Consider the following 15,756-nt stretch of genomic DNA (forward strand, 5'->3'; position numbering starts at 1 on the left):
AAAGAATAACGTAGAGTGGATAATACTAAAATCTCATTCATCATATCAAGTAATAATCTTTAGCGAGACACTACTTTTTTTTTTCTTTTTTACAGAGTTAGAATCTTTATAAAAAAAAAAATAGATACCATTATAACGTAGAGAATACAGAGTATTGTTTATACTGGGAGATTTCATTAGGAGGAATAACCAATAAATCTGGACTATGAAACCGGTTAGAAATTTGAAAACCATTGATAGAGATAGGTGTCTTGGGGTGATCTTGGTGGAGTACACTTGTCTTTATTGTCAAGTCCGGGGAAAAAGGTTATTTCATACTCATACATCCCCCAATTATTGTCCGTACAAATAAGGAATGCTAATTTAGACATGTACCCTAGTAAAATTTAAATTTCATATTTGTACTTATAAATTTGAGTCAATTTCAAAATTCACGTTAACGGATTTAAGTCAACTGTTAGAGATGCTGACTCAAAATCCACGTATGTATTGACGTGCCATCAAAAACGCAAAACGGCGTCCGTTTTGTTATGTTTTCTATGCAAAAAATTGTGGAAAATCCACATGGCGTCGATGGCACGTCAATATACATGTGGATTCTGAGTCAGCATCTCTAACGGTTGACTTAAATCCGTTAACGTAGACTTTGAAATTGGCTTAATTTTATAAATACAAGTATGAAATTTGAATTTTACTAGGGTACATATCTAAATTAGCACTCTTTGTTTGTACATGTAGTAATTCTCACTTTTGGGGGTGTACGGATATGAAATGGTCCTTTACCCGTCAAGTCCCACTAGACTGTCTTCTTAGGATTAGTTGAATTTGCTTGCGAATGGAATCCTCTGCTGGGAAGTTAGTTGAGTGAAGCCTATCATTCCTTTCCGGATAAGAAATGTATATTAATTATCAAATCATAACAGATACGAAATGCAAATATAGAAGAAGATGACTTAGTATCTGAGGACAAAAAGGATATTATGATTTACAGTTGAGTATATTGTCTTCATAAAATTTTAAAGTATCTTAATTTTACTGTGAAAAAAACATTTTAATTAGTATTGATTGTTTGACAAAGAAAAAATTAGTATGGATTCGGAATATTTCAGGTCGGGCTCTCTAGTCCAAGTAAAAATAGAATAAAAATGGAAATGTAGTTGAATTCGCCTTTATATATAAATAATAATAATAATTAGGACATGGATAAATAAAATTGAAAAAAGGAATTTACAATTCAGTAACAAAGTTAAAATAAGACTGTTGACAAAAAAAAAAGACTTTTTCCCCACGTCAAATCAAAATTAGAAAACTAACTTTTATTGATTATCTTTTTATAATTGATAATCGTATTTTAATTCAAAACTTTGATAATAAATAGCATGAATTATTATTATCGAAATATAAAAAAAGGTAATAAACTAATTATTAATAGTTCCGACTATATATATAATATAATAATATATCCTTAAACATACATAGCAAATTAATTATTTTAAAAAAAAATCGTGCATCAAACCCAATTTGACTAGGGTTCTTTCCTAGTTTTCTTCTTCCTTCGCACGCACGTCCTAGAATTGAGAGAAAAATTCACCAGATCAATGGAAAACTGCCAGAAGAAGAAAAGGAGAAGACTCTGCTAGAAGAATAAGGAAAAAGAAGTGGAGAAACATGGACTCAGTGACTTGCCAGATTAATTGATCTTGAAAATATTCTCGATGCTTCCGTTGTTTAACGAGACTTTAGCAACACGTTTCATATCAAAATACTGGGAAGGTCCTAGAATACTGGAGCCGAATGTCATGTTTAGTGATGAATCGACCAGTATTTTTAGGACTTCCATGAGTTTTGTATATGGATCTTTGATGTCGTCTAGCGATGCTCCAACTCTAGAGAGCTTGCATATCAAGCTTGGAAAGCTTAGACAAAACTATTCGGCTACAGAAATCAACTTCTGTGTTCAAGTCGCTGTTAATCGGTCTGTGAGAAAGATGAGGATCGACTTTTCTGGCAAAACCCTATATTTTCCGTGTTGCTTGACTACTTGCAGAACCCTAAAAGAATTGGTACTCCATAATTTGATTATCAAGGTTGTCCCTCGTTGGTTTCGTTTGCCGTCACTCAAAACTCTGAAACTTTTATCTGTTCCGGCAGTGGGCAAATCTATTCCAAGTCTTTTAAAGATTTGCCCTGTTCTTGAAAATTTGGTTGTAAACAAGAAAGAAGATGACAATGTGATGATATACACTATCAACGTGCCTACTTTGAGGAGTTTGTCTATCATAAACAGGGAAAGGACAAAAGGGCGCACCACTGGACAGAGTCGTGGCTTTTTGATAAATGCTCCTTCTTTGACGTATTTGAATATCAAGGATGCATTCAGCAACTTTATAATGTTTGAACCTATGCCTGAGGTGACCAAAGCGAATATGAAGGTTATATGTGACCAGTCTGAGAAGTTCATAGGGTGTCTTACCTCAATCAAACATCTTTCTCTTTGTTCTCTAACTTCAAAGGTAATAAAACTTTCTTACTCCAATAATGTCAATATTCCCCCTTTTATGTTTTCTTATTCTCAGTACTGTAATTAGAATAAAACTTTATATAATTGCAGACTCCATATCCTATAGGCACAAAACTCTCCTCTCTTCGACATCTTAAGTTATGTACATGTTCTGCTGGATGGCAGAATCTACTTGCTTGTATGCTCAGTGACGCTCCCAAACTTCGATCTCTTACTCTTAAGTTGGTATGTTGAATGCAACTTTTTTATATACTTATGTTAGATGAACATTAAAACTTTATCAATGTTTTGAATGATAAGATATTACTTTTTTTTTGTTTTGACGATCTATAGCACTAACACACGTAATGTTTTCTTATATTTATTTTTCGTGTCAGAAACATGAAGTCAATAAGGACTATCCGAAAAACCTTTGGAAAAACCCAACAATTGTTCCTGAATGTTTATCGACGCATTTTAAGATCTTGAAATGGAGAGGATATACAGGCACCAGGCATGAGAGGAATGTGGTTAGGTACATACTAGCAAACGCTCCTTGTCTAAAGAAGGCGACGTTCTCTACAAAATGTAGAAACCAATGTGATACCAGGTTCAGGGAGATAACGTCTATGCACATAGTTTCAGAGAAATGTCAGTTTGTGTTTGACTAAAAAAAACTCTTCATGTGATTGTGTGTGTCTCTCTCTAGAAGACACAACAGAGGGTCTTCGCTTTCTTCTTCCCTATTTTTCCCTGACTTTACTTTTGGTTTTTGTGGGGTTTTGATTTCTAATCTCCGAATCTACTTTAATCTGTGAAAACAGATCCGTTTTTGTTTACATAATTAATTTTTTTACTCTACATCTAAGATTCCCTTACTTGAATTAGAAGGGACTTCCTAAAAACTACTAATAAATATGAAACAGATGGGATTTGTAAATAATATATTCTAAAAGATATATACATGAATGAGTCTTTGGAGTATGGACCCAATGAGTGTCCATGACTCATCTCCACCACATGCTATTCTGCTTATATAGGATCATAGGATCTCTCAAGTCAAGACTATAGTATATTCTTATCCTTTGATTTAGCCTGAATGAGATGTCATAATTTGGGAGAAAAGTGACTTTTTAAATTGACTGAGTCTATCTAATCACAAACCAAAACCTTGTATATTTCATATTAAAGAAAGAACACAATGAATAATAAAATATCATTCAACTTTCATCCTCAAGTAATAATCTTTTAGAGACACATTACACAATATCATGTATCTTATCATATCATATCATATCATATACCAAATGCAAATGCAGAAGAAGAGGAATTACTTATCTAAGATAGTTCACAGGTGGTTCCAGACTGCCAACAAGTATGCCGAGATCAATATCCTTGTCCTCAAACTTTTTTATGAATGGATGACTCTGAGAACATGAACGAAAAGTCTTAGAATGTTCCATCAAAGATACTAGTTACCAAACCTTATGAAAGAGAGCGTGGTGAGTAGGAATTACTTACCAAGAGGTCCAAAGATGATGCTCTTGCTGGAGGATCTTTTTGTATGCTGTTATTAATGTAAAGAAGAATCATTTACCCATTAATATTAAGATGTGCTTCAAAGAAAAGTTTATGATGATGCAAATAATGAATTCCTATTTACCAGGCTGATACAAAGGAGCAGAATTCAGGTGAGAATTGATCAGAAGGAGCAGTTGGTGGTGGATTCTCTACGATTGCTGCCAAAAGCTCATAAAAGCTTGGCGGGTTTTGCTGATCTTCAGATTCTAAGTAAGGGAATCTTCCTATTGCGCATTCTAACACTGACATGCCCAAACTCCAAATGTCACTGCTGTAGTCATATGTGCTTCCACTGATCCTCTCAGGCTGTGAAGTGAAGAAGTGAAAAAGAGACAAAGCATGGTTATGTATGTTGCAGCATCAAGAAATTTGTAATGTAGATGATTTGGAAATGATTTCTTACCGACATATAGTTGTAGGTTCCAACAAATGTGTCCCTCTGTCCCATGGAGCTAGCAAGACTTGCACTTACACCAAAATCTGAGATTTTCACTTCCCCTTTATGGTTTACAAGAAGGTTTGATGGTTTAATGTCTCTGTGTATGACATGTCTTTCGTTGTGGAGGTACACAAGACCTTGCAAAACCTGTTAACAAGGGTCAAATAAGTAAAGAGTGATGATAAACCATGAGAATACTTTTGAAATCATTTGGTGGATTGTAGGAAGTTCCATCGTACCTGTTTACAGACAACCGCAAGGTAAGGTTCAAGAATAGTCTTCACTTGTCGTATCACATCAACAAGAGATCCTCGATCCATGTATTCGAGCACAAGTGAAAAGGCTCCATTGTGGTAGAATGAATGGTAGCAAACAACTACATGTGGACATTGTGATGATGCTTGGTTAATTTTGAGCTCCTGGACAATTTGCTTCCGGATTTCTTCTTGTATATTCATCTGTATGACCTGTGATTCATAAAACAAACAAACTCAAACCCCAAATGTACTTGTATACTCAAAAGGCCTCATTCACCATATGTGAATCATTAGTCCTAACCAAGTGATCATATCATCAAAAGAACTAAACTTTCCTACTTCCCATCTTATGAATCCATCTTTTCAAAAACTCAAGATTATAAGAGACCAGTCAAAAACATTACCTTCATAGCAAAGAATTTGCCAACCCATTTATGTCGAACTAATTGAACAACTCCACCACTGCCTTTTCCAATGACTTTCACAGTCTCTAAGTCTTCAGCAGTGATTTCGAAATCAAGCTCTTTGCTATCAGATGGCTATAACGAAACACACAAGAAACCCCCTTTAGTTACTTTAATTCTCTGGAACCCTTATGAGATCTCTCAATAAAACAAGATTAGGGTTTAAAACTATTACCCTTGATTGCTTCTCATCTGACGTCAACCTAAGCCCCTTTTGATTCAGAAGAAAATCTCCATCATGAAACGTTCCACTCGCAGTCCTGTTTTCGTTTTTTTCAAATCAAAATTCACAGAACAGATTCAAACCCAGAAAAATTAATGATTCGAATCGATCGATTTGGGTTTTGCAATCCCGTGAAATGAAACAGATCGAAGTACAACAAAAAAAAAAAAAAAAAAAAAGGAGAAATCGCGAAAAAAACTTACAAGAAGGAAGAGATTAGGGTTTCTTGAGCTGGAACGGAGAGGAGCTTAAGCTGCTTCAAGTTCGATTTGATCTTCACCATTTTTGAATTTTCTTGGGATTATCGCTCTCTAACTCTCTCTCTTTATTTCTTTCTAGGGTTTTGCAAAGGGAATAAGCAATTTCAAGATAGTGCGGAGAGAAGAAGACGACGATTCGTCAATCGTAACGGACTTATTAATTTTGAACGCGTGAGACCGGGAAAAAACTAATAAAATAACAAAATCATACTAATTAAGAAAAAAGAGTTAAATCAAACGGGCTGTAAAAAATTAAATGGGCTTTGAATTATAGATGCGGCCCATAAACTGCACCACAACAGAGCCATTCCTCCGGCTGGCTATCTCTGGTATGTTTGACAGCTGGCGATAATAACAATCTTAATTACTTTTGTTTTTTTTTTCTCGTTTTGGAGATCCGAATTACTCTATATAATTATTTGATTGTTGATAAAACCAAAGTGTCATTACTTTTTGTTTTGTCGGTTTGAAATTATGTTTCTCCCACAATTTATAAATTGTTAAGCAAAATATGTATTTTGTGATCAAATTGATTTTCTTATTTAAAGCATATACAAAAGCTCAACAACAACAAAAAAAAAATTAAATTCCATGGGACCAATTTTTTTAATTTATAATAGGGTAGTTTTGAGAATAACGCATAAATAACGGGCGACTAAAGTAAAAAAAAAAAGTTGGAATAATAATGGAATCTCTCAAAGAGCTTAGCGGAATCCAGACAATTCTATCAAATCTAATTAATTGTACTGCCTGAGGCCCGCTTCGTTCCCGACCAGTGTTCAACTTCTGACAAGAAAAAAAAAAAACAATAAAAAATAAAATAACTAAACTAGTTTCCCACTCTCGCTGTAGAGAAAGAGAGAGAGAGAGCTTTAAACGAAGCTTTCTTTGGTAGAGAGAGAAAAAGCTTCGAACTTTATTTCAGAAAATCGAAGAAGAAGGAGCTGCCAGAAGATAAAGCTTCCTTCTTTCGAGGAAAGGAAGCAAACCAAAGTGTGTTAGTTTTGTTACTCAGCAATGACGACGAGAGACTTCAACCTCATCTTCTCCATTTCACTTCTGCTTCTGCTTCTACTTCTAGGTTTGTCTCTCTTACTCATCCTCTGTTTCTCTCTTTTAGTATTCACTTCAAGAGTGGTCTGAGACTTTGTTCTGAATTTGAGCAGCAAAAGTATCATCCAATGGTTTCCAATTTCGATTCTTGCTTTAAATAGATTCTGTCTTATCTACTGTTAGACCTTTGAGCTTCTAGACATCTTCATAGAGCTATACTAATTGCATAATCTAAACCCTCATTCCAATTTTGAGCCTTTATACATCTTCTAGACATTTGATTCTGTCTTTATTTTTCCCCTAATTTTTTGGCAGACTGTTGCTACGGTGGCAAGGTCGGAGTTTGTTACGGAAGAAGCGCCGACGATCTTCCGACACCGGCAAAAGTTGTTCAATTGATTCAACAGCACAACATCAAATACGTTAGAATCTATGATTACAATTCACAAGTCCTCAAAGCATTTGGAAACACAAGCATTGAGCTTATGATTGGTGTTCCGAACTCTGATCTCAACGCTTTCTCACAATCCCAAACAAATGTAGACACGTGGCTCAAGAACAGCGTCTTACCATACTATCCAACGACCAAGATCACTTACATTACCGTTGGAGCTGAATCTACTGACGATCCACACATCAATGCTTCATCTTTCGTTGTCCCCGCGATGCAGAACGTGTTAACCGGGCTTCGAAAAGTCGGTTTGAGTAAGAGAATCAAAGTTTCGACGACTCTTTCCCTTGGTGTTCTCTCTAGATCTTTCCCTCCTTCTGCTGGAGCGTTCAACAGCAGCTACGCTTATTTCTTGAGACCAATGCTTGAGTTCCTTGCAGAGAATAAGTCACCTTTCATGATAGATCTTTATCCCTACTACGCTTACAGAGATTCTCCAAACAATGTGTCTTTGGATTATGTCTTGTTTGAGTCTTCCTCTGAAGTGATTGACCCCAACACTGGGTTGCTTTACAAAAACATGTTTGATGCTCAAGTTGATGCTCTCTATTACGCTCTCACGGCTTTAAACTTCAGGACTATCAAGATTATGGTTACTGAGACTGGATGGCCAACAAAAGGTTCACCAAAGGAGAAAGCTGCTGCGTCTCCTGACAACGCTGAGACATACAATTCAAACATAATCCGCCATGTGGTTACCAACCAAGGCACACCTGCAAAGCCAGGAGAGGCAATGAACGTTTATATATTCTCGTTGTTTAACGAGAATAGGAAAACGGGTTTAGATTCAGAGAGAAACTGGGGATTGTTCTACCCTGACCAGACAAGTGTTTATCAGCTGGATTTCACGGGAAAGAGCAACGGGTTTCACTCGAATTCGAGTGGTACAAACTCTAGGGGGAATAGTAATAGTTGGTGCATTGCTTCTTCTAAAGCTTCGGAGAGAGATCTGAAAGGTGCTTTGGATTGGGCTTGTGGTCCTGGAAATGTTGATTGCACAGCTATTCAACCGAGCCAGCCTTGTTTCCAACCAGATAATTTGGTTTCTCATGCTTCTTTCGTGTTTAATAGCTATTTCCAGCAGAATAGAGCAACAGACGTCGCTTGTAGCTTTGGAGGAGCTGGTGTTAAGGTCAACAAGGACCCTAGTAAGTAAACAAAATCACCAGCTTTTACTTTTTCAATAACAGTCTTGATCTTACCTTCATCTGATTCAATGTTGTTACAGGTTATGACAAATGCATATACATAACTGCAGGAGGGTATGTCATAAATATACTTGTTTCAGATTTGCAAAAAGAGAACAATACATACATGTTCTTACAGATTTGTTAATATCTTTTTGCAGGAACAAAACCAAGGCAACGAATGCAACTGCATTGACCTCCTCTGCTTCAACTTCACGCGGAAACAAACTACTCAGATGGATTTTTAAACTGTGTCTCATGATCTCGTTGTCCTGGAGTTGGCAAACTATGAATTCACTGGAGCTGTAACCCGGAATCTGAAAGAAATTTGAGTCGGTGTTTTTGCAGGAATGTAGCAATAGCGAGAAAAATGCAAAATTTGTTCCTAAATAGTTTAGTTGATATAGAAATAGTGACCGTCTGTGATTTTGTCTTTCTTCCTGCAGTGAAATCGTTGTACAGACATTCTATCTGAAAGTTGTCTGAATTCAATCAATTGTATCCATAGTAAAATTATATTGTATCCATTGTCATGTGATCTGAGATTCTGAATTGTCCTCACTGAAATTCACAAAAATCTCCATCTGCATAACCATTCATGAACTCTATAGCTAAAGCACCACACTCACTGTCCATTCATTAAAAATTTCAACTCAGCCACAAATGGAGAGAATATCATATTGTTATAGAAATCATACAACCCCAATATCCATCACATGGTAGGTAATACACAGTCGAATGATCGATCACCTTCGATATATATATAGTTTTCTCTCACGACACAACTAGAATATTACATCAGCAACATGAATATAGCATCAGCTAGGTTCAGAGCCCTGATTCGATGAGGTAGTCACCGAGCCTCTCCACAACCATATTGCATTGTCCAGGAGTCATTGGTTCATCATAGATACCAAAGACCATTGCTTGGGTGGTCTTCTTGATGGTAACACCACCAGTTCCCTACAATGGAAGGGAAAGCAACATCAATTCATTAAAAAACAAGTTAGCAGTGAAACAAAAGATTCATCAAACTCAGCCAAAAATCAAAATTTCTAGTTACCTTCTTTCCTCGAATGACAGCATTTGGCTCTCCTTGGATTACCATGTACTTGTTGCCACCAAGGAACAATCCTGTTGGAGCAAGTGTTCCAGGTTCAGCAAAATCTTTGTTGATGCCTTCGATTTCTTCTGGCTTCAACTAAAACAACAACAACAATACAGAAAGATCAGAACGAACTACATAACCAGCATTGCTTAAACAACAACTAGTATCTGGAAGAACTACAAAACCCATGAACATGTGAATCAGGAAACCAAACTCAACAACACAAAAAGGTTCTCCATTTTCAAAAGTCACAACTTCTCCATTGAAGGGAGCTTTAAACTAGTGGAATCAAACGTTTTCTACTACATCTTTGACAATTTATAACCACAAGAACATATGAATCAGAAACCAAAACCAAACCAGAAAAATGCTGAATTTTGGTGATTCAGTAGCTAAAGCTAGAAAAATTGAAACGCATGAGCTAATGTGATCTCATAGTGATACCAATTCAATCTAATAGAACCGATTCAAAAACGTAAAAAAAAAAAAGCCAAAAAAAAACAAATAAAGGTTGCAAATTTCAACACAGATCTAACCAAAAAAACAGTAGAACACGCGTAGCAACTAGCAAGTAAGGATCAGTACTTGATAAAAGAAATAAACCCAAACCTGAGGGAAACTGGTGCTCTGAGCCCAGACGCTACCGTCTTGACCGAGAATTGCAGCGGCGATGAGGCGGTTGCCTTCAACATCGCACATCAAGTGATCGTCGACGTAAGTCTGCCACGACATCTTCTTCTTTCTTCTCCCTTCCTCGGCTCTGAATCGTCGACTTGTGGTTTATATCGGAATGTTCTAGAGTCCAGAGAGATAGCGTCGAAATTACGAGTGTGTGTGTGGCAGTGGCATTTACGCAAATATAGAGAATTTATAAATGCTTGCCACGTGTCAAATAGATATCTTTTTCTTAACAAGTCCTTTTCCCCTTTTTGTCCTTTTTGATTATAGTTAATTTAGTAGGCCTTAACACGTCTTAATGGGCCTTAATACGTTTTTATTTTGTAATGGAGGGGTGATTTTGTAAATATGTCTAAAATCGTTGAAGAATATTAATGATGAAATAAAAACGTTGACCATATAACTCGTTGAAATAGTTTTCTTCCCGGCGATGACCGATGAAACGGAGGAAGATGACGGCGAGACGCAGCAGCGATCATCACGAAACGACACCGTTTCGAGGAGGAAGAAGAAGAAGATTATGGTTCTAAGGGAGATAAAGCAAAGAGAGCTCTAATCGGAGCTGGTGGTCGGATCCTGTTTTACCCAACTCTGTTGTACAACCTCGTCCGTTTCAAACTCCAGTCTCAGTTCCGATGGTGGGATCAAATCGATGAGGTCTTTTGATTTTTTTTTGTTAATTTGATTTCCTGAGAAAGTGAGACTATTTTTAGTTTCTGATCACTAGATTCCACTAAACTTTTTTGCTAATGAGATTCAAAGGACATAACTTTATAGCATTAGGAAATAGGAATCCGAAATAGGAAGCAATTTTGATGTTAAAGGTCAGATTTTTCAGACGATCTAAAAGTCAGGATTGTTTCTGTCTGTGTAGTTAGTTATGTAGTTGAAATTTGAGCTCTTTCTTCAAATCTTTTGTGTATCAATTGTTCAATTTGAGTCTATGTGACGTTTATCTGATACATAAAGCTTTTTTGTTTTGTTTTGTGTGTGTGTTTAGTATCTTCTGATGGGAGCTGTTCCATTTCGTAAGGATGTTCCGAGGCTAAAACAATTAGGTGTTGGTGGCGTAATCACTCTTAATGACCCTTTTGAGACTTTGGTACCATCTTCTTTGTACAATGTAGGTTTTTTTAAAAATTTCCCCCCAAGTCTTGTGTTTTCAAAATCTGTTTGTGGAGTATTTTGATGATTTCAAAATTGTTTTTAAAGGCTTATGAAATGGAGCATCTAGTGATACCAACACGTGATTACCTGTTTGCTCCTTTGATTGCTGACATAACTCGAGCTGTCAACTTCATTCACAGTGAGTGTTATGTGATGTTGTGCTCTCTTTTACCCTTATTTGCATCTAGTCCGGTTGTTTATTATGTGCATTCCCCTTTTATGTAACAGAGAATGCTTTGCTTGGTAAGACAACTTTTGTCCATTGCAAAGCTGGTCGCGGAAGAAGTACTACTGTTGTTCTCTGCTATCTGATTGAGCATAAGGGTATGACCGTAGCTGCAGCTTTCGAACATGTGCGCTCGATGAGACCGCGTGTTTTACTGCATCCTTCGCAGAGGAAGGTAAAGTCTTACCGGATTTATCGATACATACGCCTTATCTATGAGACAGTCATATAATGAAGCTGCAAAACATGATCTTTTTTTTTTGTGTGTGTGTGTGATTCTTTAATACAGAGTCTATGATTTTGTTTCTAAAAGATATGTGATTTTCATGTGTAATTAGGTTGTTGAGGAATATAACAACAGACTACAATCTTCTTTTGAGTGAATCAGCATTCGCCGCAACCTCTAATGTAAATGGCAGAGATTACTCAGTCTTACGTAGCTCAGCAATTCCAGCATCGATCAAAAGCTAGTCAGGATCGGAGGTTCTGTTAAAATTTATGGTTTGACCCTCTGATCCGGCTTGGTTCCTGCAAAATTGTGGCCGGTCCAGCTGATTAATTATTGAATATTGATTAACAATTGTCCATAGTACAATGTTTTAGTGTTATATGTACGTAATTTGATTTTGGTCTTACCAGTAGGGTGGAAACGTTAACCACTCTGCATTTTGCGGTGGGTTTGCTTCTGAATGCTCCTGCGAATTTAATCAATATTAACCATACAGTAACCACAGAATTTATGTTAGAACAATTACGTATTAAATTAATTTAATACACATGTTGGTTAGAAACTTACGTCTTCTGTGCAAGTAGCTGTGGTACAACCCATTATTAGGTCTTCTAATCCCGAACCAGACGACCGACCTCTTAATTGCTGCTGCTGTCAGTTTATATATACGAATACTCACTTTTCTTATGTCATAAAAGCATCAATACTAAAACCATTCTAACTAATATAAACAGTACATCCCACTAGCAAAGAGTCATGGCAATTAAATAACATATTCTGTAGTTTGAATATATTAGAAAACCATTTACGCAACCCATTTAAGCTTTTTTTTTTTTTTTTTACTTTTGCAAGCTATTTTATGAATTGATCCCATTTATGAGTTATTAATATAACAAATGATGAACAAGAATTGATCTTGTATATATTGCATGAATTACTTTTTTGCATGAGCCTGTAGATCCAAAATCATTAGTCTTTATTTAAATGAGTGGTTATGATTAAATGTCCAAGACGACCACAAGAAACACTACTATATACATAATCCCATGCACGTTCGCGTGCATTGACTTTACTAGATTTGAGCTTCTTTGGAGGAATGAATTTATCGGGTTTGATAATTAAAGGAAAAATAATTTACCTGAAAGGGCATAGTACTTGTGACATTGAAGGTTGACTCATGTTGCGATGTGATAGTAGGGGTCATTGGATATGATGATATGTTAAACCCTCTTCTATCTCCGATTTGATGATATTGATTATGATCATGAATCATATGATGAGATGACATTGATGATGTTGTTGATGGTCTTATGATCCCATCATGTACTTCCTCGCACGTGCCAGACATACGCTGGTTTTCTCTTCCCTTTGAAGCTTCGGCTGTCCCCTTGATTACATACATGTTAATTGCCAACAACAAGAAAATGTTTGTTTAATTAAACTCTCCTTTGTTGCATTAAGACTCCCACAATATATAATTCGATTTCTTTCACGTAAAAAGTTGAGCATTAGCTAGAGAAGAAATGTATCGTAAAATTAGAGAAAAAAAAGTAATATATATCATACTATATATATATATATATATATCTATTTTTAGTATGGTATATGCTGTATATATACCTCATCAAAGCCTCTTGTATAGGGATTCGTCCTAACCCTAGAAACGACATCACCGGAGCCAAGACTCTGCAACGCTGCAGCTACGCCGGAGATCTCATCACCGACACCAATTCCAGTCACCTCCTTGGAACCATGATGATCAGACCAATGGATATTACTTACACATTGCCTAGGTTGTGTCTGATAAAAGATCTTAGATACTACAAGCTCCCCTTCTCTCTCTTCTTCATTAATCCCCAAATGATATTGATGCATTACCCAATTTGTTTTCTCCGGTCGTCGGTTCTTGCCGAAGTTTGTGTAAAGTACTAATATCTTCTTGCATCCTCTTTGTTGACCGTTGGTCATAACCGGTCTTGTCTTTCCCGTTTTGTGCCACCTGGTTTCTGATGATCCGGTTAACTCCGAGTCGTGATCTGTTTGGATGATTTTGCGTCGTTTTCTTGTTCCGGTTGTGTAAGCTCTCGATGGCTTGTGAAAGAAGTGTTTGCTCAAGCCATCTCTTGTCACTCCTAATTGCAAGAGAAAAAAAATAATAATAATAATTTTGAATTGAATTTCTAAATTAGTGTAAGAGGAGCAAGTTATACTATTATTTATGAGGAAACTTGGTTTCCAAAGTTGGGTCACCAAACATTATCCAAGATTCCGATACTACTACTTCAAGTTGCATGCACATACTTTGTTACATATTTATATATAATATGTATGAACTAAGAAGTTATCCAATTATAAAAAGATATTAAGAAGACGTCAAACAAAAGAAATTAAGATGCATCGCATCAGTTCTTTTGTTTTCGTAAGAAGTTTCGTTGAAAAGTTGTGTTTCTTTTTTTACACCAAATCATATCGATACAATATATACAGGAATAGGATGTTTCAAAAGAAATCACTTCTCCATTTAATTGATTACTACTAATAAAAGATTGATTATTGATTTAGTAGTAAAATACATAAAATTTGGTAATCACTACTACGTTAAATTTTAATAAATTAATAAATAAACTATATAATAAATATTAGGATAAATAGAAAAGAAAATAAATAAATTTAATGGAGTGGTGATTACTAATTAAATTGCTTGTATACAAAGCACAAAATATCTTCATCTCCTTAACTTCAAAAAATCGTTCCATGCAGATCATATAGATATCGAGTTAACTTCAAGAGTTTTTTATATCTAACGAATTGATATGAACCTGGAAGCTTCTGAGGATGAGTGTAGCATATCCCATCTTCTCCATCAATGGTGGGAATAAACTCATCGATTAGTGGATGAGACGATGACCATTTCTCATTTTTGCCTTTTCCCTTCACTTTTGCTTCTAAATGTTCTATAAGTTCTTGATCCGTCGGATCGAACTTCACTCCTGCCGGCAATCCAACCCAATTCTAAAAAACAAAAGAAGGCTGAACAAGTTTAAAGAAAGAACAAAAGAAAAAAGTGACGACGGATGATATCTTTATTTTTATTCTTGGGAATACATGTATATAGGTAGGAATGGAATATTACTGGTTTAGTAGCAGCTTGAATCATGCGACCACATCCAGGACAATGTTTTGATCCGCAAAGATGATGATGTTCTTCGAGCTTTGAATCTATGAGGTTAAATTTACTATTCTTCATTTCCTTTAGAGCAATAGCTAAATGATTTATCTCGATTGCATGAGAAAATGATCTGCAGTTTATAACCAAAAAAAAAAGTTTTCAAAGATATTTATCTCGATACACAATTTCTAGCGTAACCAAAAGAAGACAAAGATAGTAAAATGAAGATAAAGATTATCAAAATTTTATGTCAGTACGAGATCTACCACTATTAAAAGCTAAAGAAAGAAACTGAAAGATGATCAGTTGATGTCATTAACATGCATAGAGCCAGAGAGTAATGATCACATAGGTACAATTGAAAGAAAGAGAAAACAAGGAAAGAAGAAGTGAAAACAAATAGTATAAAGATTACCAGATCTACATGAGATCGACTGGATTAGAGAAAGGGAGAGGAAGGAAGAAGAATTTGATAAAGACGGGAGTGATCTCAATATATATAGTAATTAAAGTGAGATTTAATAACCAATATGATTTATATTAAGATAAGAATATTTGTACTTTTTCAATTACAATTACAGTATTGTTATTATCTCTCTTTGGTTCCAGAAGAGACACAGAAACACATGTAGATACGACTTTAAGTACAGAAAAAATTTATGTCAAGTAGATAAAGAAATGAAGAAGAAATGAGGAAGAAGAAGAGTAAAGGAAATAAAAGGAGTTGAGACTGAAAAGGTTAAAACCCTAGTTGCACTCTCCCT

The 15,756-nt window shown here is 35.7% G+C and overlaps 4 protein-coding genes and 2 pseudogenes across 7 annotated transcripts; 3 read left to right on the forward strand and 3 right to left on the reverse strand.

Annotated features, from left to right (window-relative positions):
- The first annotated feature begins 1,583 nt into the window (after positions 1-1,583).
- On the forward strand, positions 1,584-3,171 carry LOC104763524 (putative FBD-associated F-box protein At5g56560; annotated as a pseudogene).
- Positions 3,172-3,702: 531 nt separating this feature from the next.
- On the reverse strand, positions 3,703-5,930 carry LOC104761719 (mitogen-activated protein kinase kinase 6-like). Its single transcript, XM_010484831.3, has 8 exons — positions 5,668-5,930; positions 5,417-5,501; positions 5,182-5,316; positions 4,760-4,987; positions 4,485-4,667; positions 4,164-4,387; positions 4,022-4,067; positions 3,703-3,927 (listed from the first exon to the last, which is right to left on the reverse strand). The coding sequence occupies exons 1-8, from the start codon at positions 5,745-5,747 to the stop codon at positions 3,835-3,837; spliced, it is 1,074 nt and encodes a 357-aa protein (XP_010483133.2). The 5' UTR covers positions 5,748-5,930; the 3' UTR covers positions 3,703-3,834.
- A 481-nt stretch (positions 5,931-6,411) lies between these two features.
- Positions 6,412-8,942, forward strand: LOC104761721 (glucan endo-1,3-beta-glucosidase 13). The gene is made up of 4 exons (XM_010484833.3): positions 6,412-6,805; positions 7,093-8,376; positions 8,457-8,490; positions 8,577-8,942. Exons 1-4 carry the CDS (start codon positions 6,742-6,744, stop codon positions 8,722-8,724), a joined length of 1,530 nt encoding a protein of 509 aa, XP_010483135.1. The 5' UTR covers positions 6,412-6,741; the 3' UTR covers positions 8,725-8,942.
- An 81-nt stretch (positions 8,943-9,023) lies between these two features.
- LOC104761720 (profilin-3) lies at positions 9,024-10,387 on the reverse strand. Its single transcript, XM_010484832.3, has 3 exons — positions 10,133-10,387; positions 9,479-9,616; positions 9,024-9,378 (listed from the first exon to the last, which is right to left on the reverse strand). The coding sequence occupies exons 1-3, from the start codon at positions 10,253-10,255 to the stop codon at positions 9,244-9,246; spliced, it is 396 nt and encodes a 131-aa protein (XP_010483134.1). The 5' UTR covers positions 10,256-10,387; the 3' UTR covers positions 9,024-9,243.
- Positions 10,388-10,598: 211 nt separating this feature from the next.
- On the forward strand, positions 10,599-12,337 carry LOC104761723 (phosphatidylglycerophosphate phosphatase PTPMT2-like; annotated as a pseudogene). Its single transcript, XR_015589202.1, has 5 exons — positions 10,599-10,858; positions 11,202-11,324; positions 11,414-11,507; positions 11,597-11,769; positions 11,933-12,337. The product of XR_015589202.1 is annotated as a phosphatidylglycerophosphate phosphatase PTPMT2-like (transcript).
- Positions 11,712-15,699, reverse strand: LOC104761722 (NAC domain-containing protein 75-like). 3 transcript variants are annotated; one of them, XM_010484834.3, is made up of 8 exons: positions 15,408-15,683; positions 14,957-15,122; positions 14,643-14,835; positions 13,444-13,955; positions 12,962-13,210; positions 12,391-12,474; positions 12,231-12,289; positions 11,712-12,122 (listed from the first exon to the last, which is right to left on the reverse strand). In XM_010484834.3, exons 2-8 carry the CDS (start codon positions 15,068-15,070, stop codon positions 12,062-12,064), a joined length of 1,272 nt encoding a protein of 423 aa, XP_010483136.2. In that variant the 5' UTR covers positions 15,071-15,122; positions 15,408-15,683; the 3' UTR covers positions 11,712-12,061. The 3 variants fall into 3 exon arrangements, with proteins under 3 accessions (XP_010483136.2, XP_010483137.2, XP_087355913.1); XM_010484835.3 differs by having other exon boundaries at positions 11,847-12,122; positions 12,391-12,471; positions 15,408-15,699; XM_087499787.1 differs by lacking the exon at positions 11,712-12,122 and having other exon boundaries at positions 12,227-12,289.
- Between the last annotated feature and the right edge of the window lie 57 nt (positions 15,700-15,756).

The sequence above is a fragment of the Camelina sativa genome, chromosome 18 (assembly GCF_030686135.1).
Source record: "Camelina sativa cultivar CO46 ecotype springtype chromosome 18, ASM3068613v1".
Classification (NCBI taxonomy): Eukaryota; Viridiplantae; Streptophyta; class Magnoliopsida; order Brassicales; family Brassicaceae; genus Camelina; species Camelina sativa.